Raw genomic sequence first — 19839 nt, 5'->3', positions numbered from 1 at the left:
ACCTAGAAACATAATCGGGGCAAACCGGGATTCGAAGAATCAATAAAAGCTTTCTGTCCTGCCCAAGGGCCTCAACACGGCATAGCAAATTGTGATTTTGTAAGTAGTGATAACCACTCCTCAGAAACTAACAATGATAAAGCCGAGTTTTTTAAAAGTCATAAATATTGAATTTAGCCTTGAATTATTTTCACCAAAACATCGGCCATCATACTAGAGAAGGTGTATATTGTCTAGTTTAATGAAAAACGTATTATTTTTGTGTCCACAAAAAGAATCAGGTGGTCAGATTCGGGGATGTGACTCTTTGTGTGTCGTCCTTCCCATATTTGCTCATTCTCTATTTCACTCGTTTACCTGGTACTGACATGAATATGTACAGGATGCCACGATGTATTGGCAGCACATATGCCACACTGTGCATAATGAACACATTAAAAGCACCGGGGGGGGGGGGGGGGGGGGGGGGGGGCAGGACACGCTCACCTTTTTCGCGAACACCTGATATCATCACTATTTGACAGTGATTCATGAGCACGTGTTCATGATACAGTCGGAATCGTAAATCGACTCTTCTGCATAGGGATAGGGTTTATCGCTTTTATGTGCGCACCTGTCCACAAAGGATCAGAATCATGTCGAATTACAATTGATCAGCATTGAATTGGACAATGCAATTGATCAAAACCTCGATCTTTGACGAAGTCAAGACACTATTTATTTCATACGAACACATTTTTATAAAATTCCAAATGTTCTTATGAGAAATAGTAAATAGGTTCTAATACATATATTCATATTGATTGTGACTACATTTGCTAATGTGGAGGTTGTTGTGTACGCTCACAGGACGCTAAACCCGTGTCGAGGTATTGTTCGAAACAGAGCTCGTTGCCTGTCCGATATATCTGAACTGGATATACAAGCAGAGCTAGAAGATCAAGGTGTAACATCAGTGAAACGTTTCACCAAAAGATTTGATGGCATTATCAGCAACACCAATGCCTATCTGTTAACTTTTGCCTCCACGTCCGTCCCACGGTCCATCAAGGCTGGTTATTTCACTATCGGAGTGGAGGAGTATGTCCCCAATCCACTCCGATGCTATACATATCAGCAATTTGGACACGGTTCTAAATCCTGTCACAGCTCTATGGTGTGCCATCGTTGTGGAGACAAACAGGAATCACGCACGTTGAGACGCCCAACGCTAACACCGTATTCGTGCGTGCGTGATTCCCGTGCACCCTTTCCAGTTGAGTTGATTGGTTGAACTGTGGCATATGGTCCTGTGACGCAGGGGTAAGCATTATGCAGATGGTTGTTTTAATGAATGCTCGTTCCACCCGTGACGAACAGGTCTGGTTGTTGATGAAATATAGTGATAGCTAAAAAGACAGATTTTTTATTCATATACCGATTGTCTTTAAATGTAATATCCAGTTATGTATGACTGTTTAAAAATTTCATACCAACTTTGACTGTAGGTCCAACAGATATTGTAGTAAACGTCGGTACCTTCAATTGCCTTCCAGAATATACTTGAAAACACGGTATTTCAAAAGATTTACATGATTTTGGATTGCGAGGGCGTTTGCCTCAATTTATATCCGAAGTTTTCACTGACAAGCAATTTCAAGTCCGCGTGGGCTCTACCCTGTCTGATCATTATAGTCAGGATCAGGGGGTCCCACAAAGCAGTATTTTGTATGTGACCTTGTGTAGTATTAAGATAAACAGTTTATCTAAAGTTTTAAACAATTCGATTAATGGATCGCTCTTCGTGGATGATTTTAATATTTCTTGTCATGGCAAAAACATGCATACTAATGAAAGGCATCTGCAGCTATGCTTAAATAAAAACCAGAAATGTTCTCAGAAAATGGTTTTATAAATTTTCAAAATCTAAAACAATTATACATTTTTGCAGAAAATATAAACCCACAAAGATCCAGAATTATATTTAGATAACACGCCCATTAACGTTGTAAAGGAAGTCAAATTCTTAGCTCTTCTTTTCGATCACCATTTACCTTTCTGCCCCACATTAAATACATAAAGAATAAATGCTTGAAGGCCCCACATATATTAAACGTTGTGTCCAATTCACAGTAGGGAGGGAATGAAAATTACTTGAGACTATTCATCATCAGGGCCCGAGGCTTTGCCTTGGTGCCTTCAGAACTTCGTCTATTCATAGTTTGTATGTAGAAGCTGACGAGACATCCCTTAAACACCGTCACATTAAATTAGCTCTACAGTATATCTCTAAATTATGTTCCAATGACTCCAACCCAGCGCATGGCTGTGTTTTTAATCCCCTTTATGGTAATCTCTACAAAACAAAATCTTCTCTCTTCCACCACTTGGTATAAGACTGCAATCATATGTCCGCTGCTAAAATCAATCTTGACACTATAGCCCCAACTCAGCTTTTGTCTTTCTCCACCACGGCATCCGTAAAACCACAGGTGTATCTTACATTAACTAAACTGAATAAATCCGAAACCAATCAACTAATTTATCAACAAGAATATAATCAATACGGAGCTTTTACAATACCTACAAATCTATCAGATGGATCTAAGGATGGTAACGCAGTTCCTAGCGCTACTGTCATCCAGAATACCAGACAACTATTCCATTTTACAGCCGAATCAAAAGCAGCACTAGAATACATAAGGAAACAATGAAAACATAAACAATTTATAATTTATCTTTTCAGACTCTCTTTCCGACTGTGTTGATTTTTCCATCACAAGGGATGCTTATTTTAAATCATAGTCTATTAAGGATCTTTAACAGAATAAGTTCTCATTTAATTATTGATTTATAAAAGATATTGAACTTATTGAGTATAATTGTGTATAATTTGTAACTTGGATGGTTAGTGGCTGTATCCTCAAAGGGGTTTGAAGTAGCGTAACATTATTGTTCCCCTGAAAGGATAAGTAAAACAACATCCTTTAAAATATATTTACTAATGCCACATTTTGAAACGTAGTGTATTTTTTCTTCTAATTGATGGCTAATATCCGTTTCTCCATTAACAGGGCTTGATCTTCAATCGCCATCAGTGGTTTATTTTTATTCACCCAATCTGATTGGCTGGCTGAGAGTGGAGAGCTGTGTCATCGCGTTTTGATTGGCTGGCAAAAAATAATTGACGGCACTATTTTCGGATCGGGGATACCAGAAGACGTCTGGTACAGGAATTCCCCAGCTGGCAAAACATTACCGTAGTGACGATGTTTCCATCTCCGAAAGTTGGGGACCGAGAGAAAATTTTGGGGGGAAGAAGGTGTGTGATATATCAGAGAATTTCGGCTTCCCAATGTATGAGATTCAGTTGCAGAATGGGGAGACGGTAACCGAAGTGAGATACCGCATCGATATTACGGAACCAGGTGAGCCACTCCGGTACATTCTTTACCGGGCGTTTTCAAGGCTAATACCAAAGCTAATGAAACAGTTAATTAATTCATGTAAAAATACTGATGAAATAGTGAAACAAACCATATTGTTTTTGGTATTTTTGAATAACTATCAACCACATAATAAATGGTACGTTATAACGAAGTGTTGATCTTGAGCCGATCGATCAAAAACATATTTCATAGTTATATGAAAATAATCGAGACTTAAATTTCTTATTTTAAGAAAATAAAGACTCAAATAATTTGGATCTAAAGCAATACTCAATGTTAATGCAGGAAACGATCAATCTTTGCCGGTCGGACTGAACTGTACATCTCACGACCAAGATGTTTTGCAACCACAGCAGTTGTTTCCCCTTTCAACAGGTGGAGTTTATCCAGATCAATATAATTTATTTATTTTGGCCTATAATTATTTGGGGGGGTTTAAATATGAAGACTTCAATTATTTCAACATCTCAGGACAATTAAGAAACTCATTATAAAAAACAACATAACCATGTTTAAACTTGAATATATTAAGTCAAACCTAAATCTATGTAAACTCAAAGAAGTAATATATGTATTTATATTTTTCTTTACTATTTTGATTTCTTATAGGGAGCAGACAAAATGATGAAGATAAACATGGTGGGCACCAATCAACCTTATAAGGTATTTTTTTCAAAAACATTATTCTTTTTTAATGTGAAAAAAATTCAGAACATGGTAAGTAAAGAAAAACTCCAATTTATGGGTGATGAAGAAATGACCAACAAGAGGTCCTCTTATAAAATCTTACAATAAACCTCATTTCTTTACATTAGCAATGTCTAATATTAATTTTAATACTTTTTACAAAAAAATCATATATGAACAGGTCACTAAAATACCAAAAAAATTATGAGTCTTGTTTTCATGAAGATAAAAAGAAGAAAATGGTATTTTTAAATTACCTATCATCAGTAAGTCTTAACTTCTAATCTGATAAAATAAGAAAAGTTTGGAGGTAACTGTTGCAGTAAAATCACAATGTAACATTACAAGGGTATTAAAATGCGAATATTTGTTGAACTATCGAAATGATAATTTATTGTTTACATATATCCTATGTATTTATGTTTCACACACAATTAAGTATTGTGCTTGTCCAATTCACATTGTTTCTTGTCATTCACAAATATTTGGAAATTAGATAACTCAATTAGTAACATTTTTAGTGTCATGATGTTAAATATCATGGTCAAAGGAAAAATTGTCCACTGAATAAGGGATTGTTTTAAATAATAAAAACACATGTGCTCACCATGTTCAGGAACAAAACAAAAACAAAAAAAGTTGACAAGAAATAATAATCATTTTACATATTAAATTATTCACTGTAAAATTAGTTTTAAAGAGGAAAATCCGTTCAAAAATATTACAAGCCATTGGTGGATTTGAGAAGATTTACCTAGCAGTAATTAGCTGATCAGTTGCCTGAGATGGTATTCATAGAATCTTGCCTGATCAATCCTGCTGACAGTTCCTTGGGCCCTTGTTTTTCGTTAACAATATTTCACAATATTTAAGACAATATTTAATTCCCTCTTAATTGGGTTTACAACATTTGTTTCTGGCGGACAAATAAACGAATAACGTATTTACATACACTAAAAAGGTGGGCCTAGTTAGTGTGTTTCGCATTGAGAATGTTAGTCACGGCGAGACGAATGCAAAGAAAGTTATGGTCAGAGTAATCCAAAACCATTAACAAATATCAATTCACATTACTAATTCTCAAAACGTTACTCCCATCAGCTTTTAACTGTTAACAAAAAACAAAACATGAATGCTAACAAGTGGCTTGCCTGTCACGGGAAAAAATCAATATTCCAGCTATATGAGGGTGGTCTGTAAATAATCGAGTCTGAACCAGACAATCCATTGATAGATATCATGAGCATCGATCCATGCAATTGAAATACGATGACATGCATCAACCAAGTCAGCGAGTCTGGCCACCCGATCCCGTTAGTCGCCTCTTACGACAAGCATAGTCACCTTTTACTGCAAGCATGGGTTGCTGAAGACCTATTCTAACCGTGATCTTCACGGGTACCGTGATACGTGATGCATCACTACATCACACGACCCAAAACGTCTCCGTGAAGGCGCGCACATGTAATCAGCAAGCTGTTTTTATCACACTTCTCCGAACCCTGGCTGGACTGGTCTCACTAGCAGTTACTTTAATCAATTAATGAATATATTACGTTTCCAATTGTCATCAAATGCTTTTTTTCTTTCTTCAGGCAACTCAGTTTCTTCGGTTGACCTCGCGAATTCTGATGGACTTCTCCACAGATCGCTTGTTGAATGAATGATCAACAGTTGGCGCGGAGAGTTTTCTTCTCCTGCCGTTATTGTAATAGTCGAGCTTTGAATTAGAGTTGAACTGTATGAAGTTGCTTGATAACGGTATTAGTATCTATACTGAAAAAGAAGTTGCATATCCAAAGAACTATCTCCCTTTTCATCAAACCAACTTCTAAATGTCACTTTAAGTAAGAAGTGTATTAACTTGCCCTCAAACATTACACTGTGCGGTTTTCCAAATACTCATGTTTAGGTTATGTTGATAACTCTCTCTCAATTTGATTTATGTTTGTGTTGTGTAACAGACACGTGAAATTATACACAGTGAATCGCATTTGCTGAGAACTTTATTGGAAAGAATTCAGTTAATGAGTTAATAATTGATAAGTTAATAATTGTACTAAAACATGTTAAATCATTAACCGATCAATTCTACACAGCGTTTCACATCGGATTAGTCTCCTTGGCACTGTCCTGTGTAATGATCAAGGTTTTCGATTCGAGTAAGTACATTCTCAAAGTCTCTTGGTCCATGCAAATATTCTTCATATTCTTCAATGCGATGTTGGGTAACTGGTCCGAAGTAGATCAGCTGAAGTGGGTTGAAAAAATATCATTAATAACAGATTGCAAACATTGTCATTACAGAGTCAAATATCTACAATATATTGCAGACATTTAAGAACATAATGCCATTTTTTCAGAGACGAGTGTTGTGTTTCACTGTTGCGTGACAATGGCTATGCAGAATTAACGTATGCCAACTGTCGTGGCACCAGGCTCTTTCGTAACCTTCGTGTGGGCATTCTGAGAGAGGAGCAGATATGCTCCATGTGACGAATGAATTACATGTTAGGGAATATGCACGTGTCAGTGCACAGGGGAAGATCTGGTTAATATGGAAAGATGGAACATTATAATTATTATTACTCGCTGGACACTCATGGCATCTGACATCTCTCATGTGATAAAAATCTAATATCACAGAAAGTAATGCTCTTTTCTTTCCTCTGTTGTCTCAATATAACATGTAGTAGTAGTCTTGCTTTTGCATTTGCGAAAAGACATTCTACATGTACTTGTTAAAATCAGACAATACCAAGTAAATGGTTGACAAAAAACTGTTGACAGTCCAGGTGCGATGCCATAAAGAACTTCACATTTTGTTATTGATATCGAGACACAAGGTGTTGTCATTCACTCACATCCTTCCCTTAATGAATGGTCTTGCTCGCCAAATGGAATATTGGGTGAAATACTGTGTCTGAGTGAGGTATTCATGTTAAACTGCGGCATGGTATCTCAGTGTGCTAGCACTATAAATCGGCATCAGTCCGGACTAGTACAAGAAGCCACACACTCACACATACACGTGCATGCACGTCGCTATTTAAGTGCAATAATCTTGGACGCGACGTTAAACCCCATTTCATCTCACCTCAACTCACCTACAACTTTTTATCATCTCGGAGCTAAAGATGGGGCCATCTTTGTTCTCTTCGTTAAGTGTGGGTAACTGGGTTACGTCGACGGAGTGCACACGAGTTACCAGCAGGGTGCACCGCCTCATACAATGCACATGTGTGTAAGGACAATGAGGGGAGCAATTTAGTAATAATGCATACTCTATTACTCTCGTTTGTTTCTTGTTATATCTGTACCATCTAATAACACAACACTGATGCTTTATTGCTGTATCATAATAAAATAATAAACCTTTGGTGACTTACCTCAAGCGGGTATTCTCCTAGAGCTCTGAACACTGTCATTTGCTGGCCGGTCCTGGCTATGGCAGCATCTCTCTCAAGCGTCCATTTAAGCATTTCGTTGTACTCCAGTGTTGACAAGTCTGAAAAGAAAGAGGTATAACTTCAACTTTCCGTTTGTTTCGAGCAATATCAGAGCAGTTCCAGCCATGTTTGCACTGTCCCACGATTACCTTGTCTGTCGTAATAAGTAACTAATATGACTCCGGTGATCAGGCTTGGTTATGTTTGTTTGTTGTTTAACTCTCAGCAATATCCTAGCTAAATGACGGCGGTCTGTAAATGATCGAGTCTGGACCAGACAATCCAGTGATTGACATCATGAGCATCGATCTACGCAATTGAGATACGATGACATACATCAACCAAGTCAGCGACCCTCACCACCCGATCCCGTTAGTCGCCTCTTAAGACAAGCATAGTCGCCTTTTACGGCAAGCATGGGTTGCTGAAGACCTATTCTACCCCGGATCTGGGTTGATCATTACGTAGTGTACCCCTGATTTACCCACCTAAACTAGAAATGAAATAGACAATTGCCACCAGTATCATCTATTTCATATTTAGAACAATGCATGAAGATTCAGGGTGACAAAAACTCTCCACAATACTTATGACAAGATTGTATGACATCAACTTTCCATTTATCATCTTTTTCTTCATATCGAACAATATTCCAGTATCACCACCCTGTGGTGTCTACATTTCACAAATTTTGAGGTACAATCGAGCATGATCTTTCTTTCAAGATTTCCAAGAGCGTCATACGTCTCAAGCTCTGTGGTATTAGCTAAACCCTAAGTGGGCCCCGTCCTTAAATGGGCCCCAGCCAAAGACATGAGGGGAGATAACTCTCACGAGTATGCTGCTGGCTGGAAGCACATGGCTTCAGCCACACTCCTGTACACAGCTACACTTCCAGTGAATAAACACACTTAACAAACGAAGACATCTTTGTCATATCGCCACATGGTGTCAGAAGAAGGATTTTGTCATGGCAAGCTTTCAAATAACTCCTCCTGAGCAATTTGATTTCTCTAACACAGAGGGATGGACAAGATGGATCCGTCGATTCGAGCGGTATCGCATCACCTCCAAGCTTGCTACAAAAGACCAAGAAACCCAAGTAAATCAGCTCATATACCTGATGGGAGCAGAAGCTGATGACATTTTGCCGACTTTCACTCTCTCTGAAGAGGAACAGACGAGCTATACTATTAACAAAGCTAAGTTTGATCAGTACTTTTCTGTTCGTCGAAATGTCATATTTGAGCGAGCTAAATTTAACCAGCGTGTACAGAGAGATGGTGAACCAGTTGATAGTTTCATCACAGATCTCTATTCTCTTGCAGAAAACTGTAATTATGGTGCACTTCATGATGAGATGATTCGAGACAGAATTGTCGTTGGAATCCGTGACCTCAAATTATCAGAAAAACTTCAGCACGACTCTTAATTAACATTACAGAAAGCTGTCACAAGTGCCAGACAATCTGAAATTATCCACAAGCAGCAACCTGTGATTCGAGGCAATGTGTCTTTGAATACAGCAAGTGGAAATTCAAGAGTTGAAGAACTTGTCACTCCTAAAGGCAAAGGCAAGAAACCTCGTGGCAAAACTAAGCCCAAGACTTCACCTCGTCCATTTTTTAACAATGCAAAGCCTAAACCCACATGTTCATACTGTGGTAGAGATTCACACCCAAGAGCAGAATGTCCTGCAACCAGGTCAACCTGTCGGAAATGTCGTAAAGTTGGACACTGGGATGTAGTATGCAGGAGTCAACGGTGGGGTCTATCTGAGATTCGTCTCGAACAAGGGTCTAACAATGAGTGTACCAACGAGAAGGAATATGCGTTCCTTGGTTCCATTAGTGCTGATAGTGAAAGCTCCGATCCATCACGGCCTTGGCTTGTAAATCTTGAGGTTAACTCACGACTAGTTCGTGACTTTAAGATTGACACGGGTGCTGACGTCACCGTCATTCCCTATGACCTTTATGTGTCTAAGCCTTTTCCAAAACTTCAGCAAAGTGGCAAGAGACTGTATGGTCCAGCTAACTCTAGTTTGTATGTTGTTGGAAAATTCAGAGCAAAACTTAAAACTGTGTACGGTGATGTTGTGACTGAGCAGGACATATATGTCGCCAGAGGTCTTACTCATTCTCTGCTGGGTAGACCCGCAATTCAAGCTCTCAACCTTGTCAGCCGCATTGATAGCGTTGTTGGGGACAAATGGAAAGACATGTTTCCCAAACTGTTCACTGGGCTAGGAAAGATGGAAGGTGAATATACTATCAAGCTCAAAGAGGATGCTAAGCCTTTCTCTATCTCAACACCCAGACGTGTGCCTCTACCTCTCATGAAGAAAGTGAAACAGGAGCTCCAATCAATGGAAAGCAGTGGTGTCATATCTAAAGTGGACTGTCCTACCGACTGGTGTGCTGGTATGGTGGTCGTCCCAAAATCTTCAGAGAAGGTCAGAATATGTGTTGATCTGACTAAATTGAACGAGTCTGTGAGGAAAGAATATCACCCTCTTCCTGCTGTGGATCACACACTAAGTCAGTTGAGTGGAGCTAAAGTGTTCACAAAACTAGACGCAAACTCTGGATTCCACCAGATTCCATTATCCACAGATTCCTCACTACTTACCTGTTTCATCACACCCTTTGGCCGGTATTGTTTTAACCGCCTACCTTTTGGCATCTCGTCAGCACCAGAACATTTTCAGAAAAGAATGCAACAGGTTCTGGAAGGTCTAGATGGAGTTGTGTGCCAGATGGACGATATCCTGATTCATGGTCATGATGAAAGCAAACATGATCAGCATGTAGCGGCAGCCTTGAGCAGATTGCGTGATGCAGGCATAACACTTAATCTGGAGAAGTGTCAGTTTTCAAAGAATAAAGTGAAGTTCCTTGGACACATAATTGACAGCACTGGCATTTATGCAGACCCAGACAAAATTCAAGCTATTACCAGGATGAGCGAGCCACAGAAAGTCTCTGATATCAGGACATTTCTCGGTATGGTTAATCAGCTTGCAAAGTTTGTACCCAATCTTGCATCTAAAACACAACCTCTTCGCGAACTCCTTGTCAAGGACAGAGCTTGGGTCTGGGAAGAACCACAGCGTTCTGCGTTTCAGTTTATCAAGGACCAACTGACATCTGCTCCAGTACTCAGACATTATGATCCAAATGCGGAGACTTGTGTTTCAGCCGATGCTTCCTCATTTGGATTGGGGGCAGTGATCTGTCAGAAAGACTGCAGTGGAGTATATAAAGCAGTAGCCTACTGCTCTAGATCAATGACGGACACAGAAAGGCGCTACGCACAAGTGGAAAAAGAGGCGTTGGCAATTACCTGGGCTTGTGAACGTTTTCGTGACTACCTGCTAGGTAAAGAGTTTCACATAAACACTGACCACAAACCACTTCTTTCTCTGTTGGGAAACAAGAGCTTGGACCAATTGCCACCTCGCATACAGCGATTCAAGATGCGCCTCATGGCCTATTCCTATACCATATCACATGTACCAGGGAAACAGCTTTGTTCAGCGGATGCACTCTCTAGAGCGCCGACGGATATTCCACTCTCAAGCCAAGAGTCTTGTCTTCTGAGGGACACAAATATCTATGTTGATTCTGTTCTTGCTACATTACCTGCAACAGATCAACGACTGGATGAGATACGTCTCAAACTACGTGAAGACCCGGTATGTGAACTCATAATGAAATACTGTACTGATGGATGGCCAAAATACACATCTCTGCCGGACTGTGCACGAAACTACTTGCCATATCAAGGGGATCTCACTGTAGTAGATGGGCTACTCATGATGGGAGTAAGACTGGTAATTTCAGCTTGCATGAGAATTGAAATTCTTGACATTTTGCATTCTTCTCACCAAGGTATTACTAAGTGCAGGGCGCGAGCAAATGAGTCAGTTTGGTGGCCAGGCATCAGCACACAGATAGAACATGTAGTTAGGGGTTGTCATACATGTGCGCGATTCCGACCAAACCCACCTGAACCTCTGAGATCTTAAGAAATTCCATCTCGCCCATGGAGTAAAGTGGGGACAGACCTATTTGAACTGGATTCCATACCATACTTACTTGTAGTGGACTACTACTCAAAGTATATTGGGATTGCAAAACTTGACAGTACTACCTCTGCAAGTGTGATAAACCATCTGAAATCTATTTTCACAAGACACGGTATTCCGGACATTGTGATTTCGGACAACGGTCCACAGTACTCGTCCTATGTTTTTCAGAAATCTTCTGAGACCTATTGCTTCACTCATATCACAAGTAGCCCCAGGTACCCCCAAAGTAATGGTGAGGCAGAGAGAGCAGTTCAAACTGTGAAGCAACTTTTGAAGAAATCATCTGATCCTTACATGGCACTCCTCACCTATAGGAGTACACCGTTACAAAATGGATTCAGCCCTTCTCAGCTCTTGATGGGACGCAACTTGCGGACAACTCTCCCAGTTCATACATCTCAACTTCAGGATAATCAACCATCTTCACAGGAAGTGAAGTCGTCGTTTACCAAAATCCAACAGCGTCAAAAATCGAACTATGACTCTCGTCACAGATCACGCATTCTTCCCCAGGTGAAGGAGGGAGATACAGTGCTTGTTAATGACAGTGGATTCATCAGAGAAGGTCAAATCCACAAGGAGGCTGAAACTCCAAGATCATTCTACATCAAGGCAGGTGATAGCATTCTGCGCAGGAATCGTAGACACCTCACTCCTGTGCCAGGAAAGCAGCCAACAAACACAGACGCCAGGTCACAGCCCTTGAATGTCTCGTCTGGTGTACCATCAAGTGTGCAGCGTGACATTCCACCTGATGTGACTCTGACCAGATCCGGAAGGGTTTCAGTTAATTAAACCTGACAGACTTGATTTGTAGAAAAATGAATAGTAGTCAGTTAAGAAACATTATTGTTTCATGTTAGTCGTTAACAGTTCAGTAGATTTACATCTACATTGTGTTTGATTTCAGTAAAAGACACTGAGGTTCAAATGTATGTTTACTCCAAAAAAATGGAAAGGACATTATTATTTGTGATGTATAGTTCAGCATCAACAGTTATTCTTTTATTACTAGTTTTAATGTTAGAGAACTCTCAACTTGCTTTTGTGCTTAACAAAGGGAGATGTGGTATTAGCTAAACCCTAAGTGGGCCCCGTCCTTAAATGGGCCCCAGCCAAAGACATGAGGGGAGATAACTCTCACGAGTATGCTGCTGGCTGGAAGCACATGGCTTCAGCCACACTCCTGTACACAGCTACACTTCCAGTGAATAAACACACTTAACAAACGAAGACATCTTTGTCATATCGCCACAAGCTCAGAGGTTGTTTGAACCCTTCAAGGCCTCAGTAAAGGTTTCAAATCGTTTTATGTTTGGCATGTTTTACACATCAGTGACAAAATGAAGTCCTATGCAAATCCCTTATAGTGTTTTGTTTAGATGAACAATTGACTAGACGTTGCATGTGTTTGAGACGGATGTCACAGGTTGGGCAGGCTACGAACACCTTTTCAAAAACACCTGGTATCAGTGATTCATCAGCACATGGCTCATGATATAGTGATATCGTGAACTAGACAGGGATTTCTCAAAAATGGAAATTGTTTTGTCGCTTGTATTTACCTACATCGGTAACATCTCTTTACTGATTTGCATCTATATGACAATAAGCTTGAGAATCGTCAACAGTTTTCACCCTTCTCGGGAAAGACCACTCTGTCCATCACAAGGCGATGATTCTCGAAAGATGTTGCCCATAAATCACTGCTCAGATTGACACCGAGTTCCTGTGCGAAGTCACTGACGTGATAGAGGGATGTGACACGGTACTCATATCCCTTGCTTGATAGAAAACCCGTCAACTTGGGCCATCTGCATGCTTTCTCGACATCAAGAACTGGAAATGTGAAATAAAGTCATACTTTGAAACACAAAGTTCTACCCATTATTTTTTGTTTGGAAGAATTATATTCCTGCTTACATGCAAACAATATAATTCTCCTAGAAAGTCCTGCTTGGACTAACTATCTGAGATTTTGATGTATCATACAAACCTTGTCTGTTCTCCTTCAATTTAAAAACTAAGAAGTTCAATCAACTGATAATTTCTGTACGTCTAACATGTGCGGCCTGTGTTAATGATTTTTTTATGTAATGGGTAGTTAACTCGGCAGAACCTATTTGAACTGGATTCCATACCATACTTACTTGTAGTGGACTACTACTCAAAGTATATTGGGATTGCAAAACCTGACAGTACTACCTCTGCAAGTGTGATAAACCATCTGAAATCTATTTTCACAAGACACGGTATTCCGGACATTGTGTTTTAGGACAACGGTCCACAGTACTCGTCCTATGTTTTTCAGAAATCTTCTGAGACCTATTGCTTCACTCATATCACAAGTAGCCCCAGGTACCCCCAAAGTAATGGTGAGGCAGAGAGAGCAGTTCAAACTGTGAAGCAACTTTTGAAGAAATCATCTGATCCTTACATGGCACTCCTCACCTATAGGAGTACACCGTTACAAAATGGATTCAGCCCTTCTCAGCTCTTGATGGGACGCAACTTGCGGACAACTCTCCCAGTTCATACATCTCAACTTCAGGATAATCAACCATCTTCACAGGAAGTGAAGTCGTCGTTTACCAAAATCCAACAGCGTCAAAAATCGAACTATGACTCTCGTCACAGATCACGCATTCTTCCCCAGGTGAAGGAGGGAGATACAGTGCTTGTTAATGACAGTGGATTCATCAGAGAAGGTCAAATCCACAAGGAGGCTGAAACTCCAAGATCATTCTACATCAAGGCAGGTGATAGCATTCTGCGCAGGAATCGTAGACACCTCACTCCTGTGCCAGGAAAGCAGCCAACAAACACAGACGCCAGGTCACAGCCCTTGAATGTCTCGTCTGGTGTACCATCAAGTGTGCAGCGTGACATTCCACCTGATGTGACTCTGACCAGATCCGGAAGGGTTTCAGTTAATTAAACCTGACAGACTTGATTTGTAGAAAAATGAATAGTAGTCAGTTAAGAAACATTATTGTTTCATGTTAGTCGTTAACAGTTCAGTAGATTTACATCTACATTGTGTTTGATTTCAGTAAAAGACACTGAGGTTCAAATGTATGTTTACTCCAAAAAAATGGAAAGGACATTATTATTTGTGATGTATAGTTCAGCATCAACAGTTATTCTTTTATTACTAGTTTTAATGTTAGAGAACTCTCAACTTGCTTTTGTGCTTAACAAAGGGAGATGTGGTATTAGCTAAACCCTAAGTGGGCCCCGTCCTTAAATGGGCCCCAGCCAAAGACATGAGGGGAGATAACTCTCACGAGTATGCTGCTGGCTGGAAGCACATGGCTTCAGCCACACTCCTGTACACAGCTACACTTCCAGTGAATAAACACACTTAACAAACGAAGACATCTTTGTCATATCGCCACAAGCTCAGAGGTTGTTTGAACCCTTCAAGGCCTCAGTAAAGGTTTCAAATCGTTTTATGTTTGGCATGTTTTACACATCAGTGACAAAATGAAGTCCTATGCAAATCCCTTATAGTGTTTTGTTTAGATGAACAATTGACTAGACGTTGCATGTGTTTGAGACGGATGTCACAGGTTGGGCAGGCTACGAACACCTTTTCAAAAACACCTGGTATCAGTGATTCATCAGCACATGGCTCATGATATAGTGATATCGTGAACTAGACAGGGATTTCTCAAAAATGGAAATTGTTTTGTCGCTTGTATTTACCTACATCGGTAACATCTCTTTACTGATTTGCATCTATATGACAATAAGCTTGAGAATCGTCAACAGTTTTCACCCTTCTCGGGAAAGACCACTCTGTCCATCACAAGGCGATGATTCTCGAAAGATGTTGCCCATAAATCACTGCTCAGATTGACACCGAGTTCCTGTGCGAAGTCACTGACGTGATAGAGGGATGTGACACGGTACTCATATCCCTTGCTTGATAGAAAACCCGTCAACTTGGGCCATCTGCATGCTTTCTCGACATCAAGAACTGGAAATGTGAAATAAAGTCATACTTTGAAACACAAAGTTCTACCCATTATTTTTTGTTTGGAAGAATTATATTCCTGCTTACATGCAAACAATATAATTCTCCTAGAAAGTCCTGCTTGGACTAACTATCTGAGATTTTGATGTATCATACAAACCTTGTCTGTTCTCCTTCAATTTAAAAACTAAGAAGTTCAATCAACTGATAATTTCTGTACGTCTAACATGTGCGGCCTGTGTTAATGATTTTTTTATGTAATGGGTAGTTAACTCGGCAGAAAATTAGCCAACGGATGAAAACGATATCCGTTGGGATCATATGCGGATAGAGATGCAAAAATCAAAAGTCAGGTAGGGACTACTTTCAGTGCTTACAAACAAACAAAGCGTCTCCCTTGTCATTCGGCGATCGAGTCAAGATCAACCATTGGGAATCAAGAGAAATTACTTGGATTATTGCCATCATTACTAAAAGAATAGACAAATATACTGAAATGTTTGACTGTAACGAAGCAAGTTTTACAAGTTTTGGCAAATTTGGGGGCAAATTTGGGGGCAAATTTGGGGGGAAAATTGCAGAACAATTTAGCGAGAACGCCAGCCGAGTGGGATCAGTTTCCACATCTGTGCTTTGAACCTTTTCCCCAAATTAAAACAGTTGGAGTGGCCGAAATGTATCCGAACTGTTTCTTATTCGCGTTGTTGTTGTGTGAACATCTGACTGCACTTCCTAACGTTATGACAGGAGAAGCAGACTGGCAACACATGTAACGACTCATAGACTAGGGTTAGATAAGCCTCCCATTTTATAAAGGGCAGTTACTCTAGAGGACGGACTGATGGATTGCAAGGCAAGCATATATGCAGTTACGCCACTGTTTTAGAAACAGGTTTGAGTTGGAACTGTATAGACTGTTGTCACTGTCCCGACTGACACATCACTTACCTTCTGACGTAACATTCAAGAAAACTTGCGATGTTCAGGTAATGTTTGTGAGAGATGGGAAGAGATTTTTCGAGCACAGAATTGAAGAATGACAATATATGACTAAGAGGTTATTTACCATCCCCAAACACACAAGCTTGATAAACTCGACATAATCTCCATCTTCTCAACGTGGATGTTGTTGTCATGAATCCCAACATGATTTGGGGATCACCAGTAATGCAATCCCTTATTTTGTGCATTTTCGAAGAAGGAAATAAGAAGCAGTTTATTTACCTTTGTGCAGCATCCTGTTTCTTACAAATTCCAAGATAAAAACGGTAATTTATGGTTAATTACTTAAAAATCAAAATTAAACAGTAAGCATTACTATAATGACATATAATCACAGTGGGCGTGTATATTTACCTCAATTTTATACATACTGAAAACCAATGAAAATCGCGAAAAGAGTAAGCATGTCCTGGTATACAAGTAAAACCCACCATCCACACAATTTACAAAATAAAGTAAGTGGGCTCACCAAGAATAATCCGTGGATTCCCGAGCTCCTGTTCAACAAAGAAATCTATTTTGTACAAGACAATATCTTCAATAATGTGCAAATAGTCAATTCCCTTCCACCGATTTACCCACTTGAATGTGAAACAAAAGAGACCAGTGAAACCGCCTTCTTTGTTTCATATTCAGATCTGTGCATGAACATTCAGAGTGACAAAAACACAATTCCAAAAGACTGAATGACAAGGGGTATGACTTCAACTTTCCAAAACTCAACTTCTTATTATGTAGATTAATATTCCATCAGCTCCACCCTAAATCTACAACTTATCCAGTGTATTATGTGTCCTCGAAAAAGGTTACTGATTAAAATGCCACAACGATAAAACTAGCCAAACAAACTGTATTCCGCAAAAGGTAATCGTAAGAAAAATAGAGAACGTAATAATTTTACAAACAAATATAGTTGCAACTAGGTCCAGGGTGTTCTATCAGGATGCACTGGGTGGTCGATGATGTGCTATGCATTATTAACAAAATTATTTCAAAAATTGAACAAACCTTAAATGAAAAAAGAACATCGATGTCAGATAGATCTTTCACTGTCTCCTGAATGTGCAGTATGTCCGCTATCTCATCCCTCCCCTCCTTAGGGGGCAGGAAGATGTCCACTTTGTATAGAAGGGCGTCTCTACCATCATTAGCGCTGAGCACTGACAGGGTGACACACGACATGCTGATGAGACCAGCGACGAACAGCAGCATTGTTGCAAGTCCTTACGTACAGGCAAAGAGGATGTTCCCTGAGACAAGTAGTTCAGCTCTGGCGCAAATAGGACCATGTGTTAGTTGAACGTGCACTGGCATGGGATTTTAAAGCAATTACTATTTAAAATGGTGATTTTACATTGATACGGTCTGAATACCTTGTTCATGCACAGACAAATGTCAAATTGACTAAGTTTAGAAACATTTCCTGATTCGGCCATGATACGGAAATGAAACAATCACAAGCGTTTTTTTTGTCATTACATCCATGTGGCATTGCTGAACACATCATTGGATTTCAATATATTCCTGTGAGGTCGATCGCAATTAAGGATATTAGAATGATGATACATTTCTTCTAATATCCTTACTGTCATGCAAAGAATGGGGCGCCCTTCAGAATGTGGAAACACTTCGTTGGTGCCCAATCTAATCTGGCTGATTCCTTCCATTCAATGCCACTGGAGAAGTTCAGGACATTTTCGTGACACAATACGTAATACTGCATCAGAAATCAAAAAAACGTTTCTCCACCTACTGAACAAGTTTACTAATGTTGTCAAATAATTGTTCAAATAGAAGTTGCATCCGTGGTTATAATAGGTAGAATTCATGCTATCCTGACCACCCTGGAATCAGAACCGAATATTACTGTAGTCCTGTCTGTAGCATAGTTGGGTTAGTTTACCGTCTGTACCCAAACAGTCCTGTTTTGTCTGTTTTACATTTTCAGTAAAATGCAAAATTGATATGTCTCTGGGTCAACAAGACCACCGTGCTTGGAACCATAAAATGGGCTTTGCCGTTAGCAGAGATGTCTTATGATTATGGACATGGTTGTGTCGCTTTTATGTTTTTTGGGTAACAGACGATGCAATGTTCTCGAAAGATGAGCATTTGGTGATAAATTGATCATATAATTCTAACCAAGTTTTTCTACATTTTGACTTACAATGTCTTACCGAAAAGTGTCAACTGGACCGATACAACAATTTATTACCCACGTGGTGGAGATACAGGTGGTAAGATACTTAATCCGGACATCACACGTGTGTCGTACCAGTGTGACCTCGTTTTATTCGGTTTGATTGGATAACCGTGACCTCTCTCACACCGGAACTACGTTTTCATTTCTTAAAAAATCACGAGTCGTCTTTGAGTTTTACAGCTAAAAGGCAAAACTGAAGGAATCTCATGAAAGCGAGAGACATTGTGCACTCTTTATTACATCAAGGGGCATGGGTGGCCCAGTCATCTAAGGCGCCGCGATTCGCTGTGCAGAGTTGCGTCCCTTGGGCACGCCAGAAACCTATTGTTGAGTGTTCGAAAACCGGTTTGCCCCGATTATGTTTCAAGGTTTGTCAGCACCATACCCGTGCTCGTGGGTTTCAGCGAGATGGTAAACGTCTGAGAGCTGCATCACTTCGGGCTTTCCTCCCACCGTAAGCTGACACGCCGCGATATAACTGGAATGCTGTTAAAAGCAGCGTTAAACTCAACTCACTCACTCACGCACTTTATTACACCAGGCAAGATCGTCACACGGAACAAATTAGCTTTGCATTCCATATTTGTTATGCATAGAGCTACTACCGACATTATATTATCGAGACATGTCCATATGCAAAGTACGACTAGCGACTGATCTTCTGTCAATGGTCCCTTTGAGCGTGACGCACCCAACCTTTTTGCGACTTTTAATTTGTTTCAAGGTTAAGCTTGTTGAAATAAAGTCAGTTTAAACTATCTAGACTTTCGTTGGATGTTCCGGTTGTGCCATCAGTGTCCCCTTTCGAAGTGTATTTTGTGACGTTGCATCCGAAGGTGGTTGTTCATGGATGAACATACACGACTGCACGACCAGGTCACTCAAAGTGAACAGTTCCGATACAAATTATTCGAAAACTGGAAGTGTGCCTGACTTCTGTTTTTGTGGCCCAAAACATCTCAAATGTGAACAATAACATTCCCTATCATACGTAAAAC

At 40.0% G+C, this 19839-nt stretch overlaps 1 protein-coding gene across 1 annotated transcript; it reads right to left on the bottom strand.

Moving 5' to 3' along the window:
- Window positions 1-6228: 6228 nt before the first annotated feature.
- Window positions 6229-17850, bottom strand: LOC139470206 (uncharacterized). Its single transcript, XM_071252521.1, has 5 exons — window positions 17647-17850; window positions 17108-17135; window positions 15439-15639; window positions 7505-7623; window positions 6229-6366 (listed from the first exon to the last, which is right to left on the bottom strand). The coding sequence occupies exons 1-5, from the start codon at window positions 17848-17850 to the stop codon at window positions 6229-6231; spliced, it is 690 nt and encodes a 229-aa protein (XP_071108622.1).
- Window positions 17851-19839: the final 1989 nt, after the last annotated feature.

This window comes from Haliotis cracherodii, unplaced genomic scaffold (assembly GCF_022045235.1).
Source record: "Haliotis cracherodii isolate W230 unplaced genomic scaffold, xgHalCrac1.p SCAF_20, whole genome shotgun sequence".
NCBI classification, from domain to species: Eukaryota; Metazoa; Mollusca; class Gastropoda; order Lepetellida; family Haliotidae; genus Haliotis; species Haliotis cracherodii.
The sequence above is the reverse complement of the archived record's forward strand: the minus strand, read 5'-3'. Positions and strand labels throughout refer to the sequence as shown.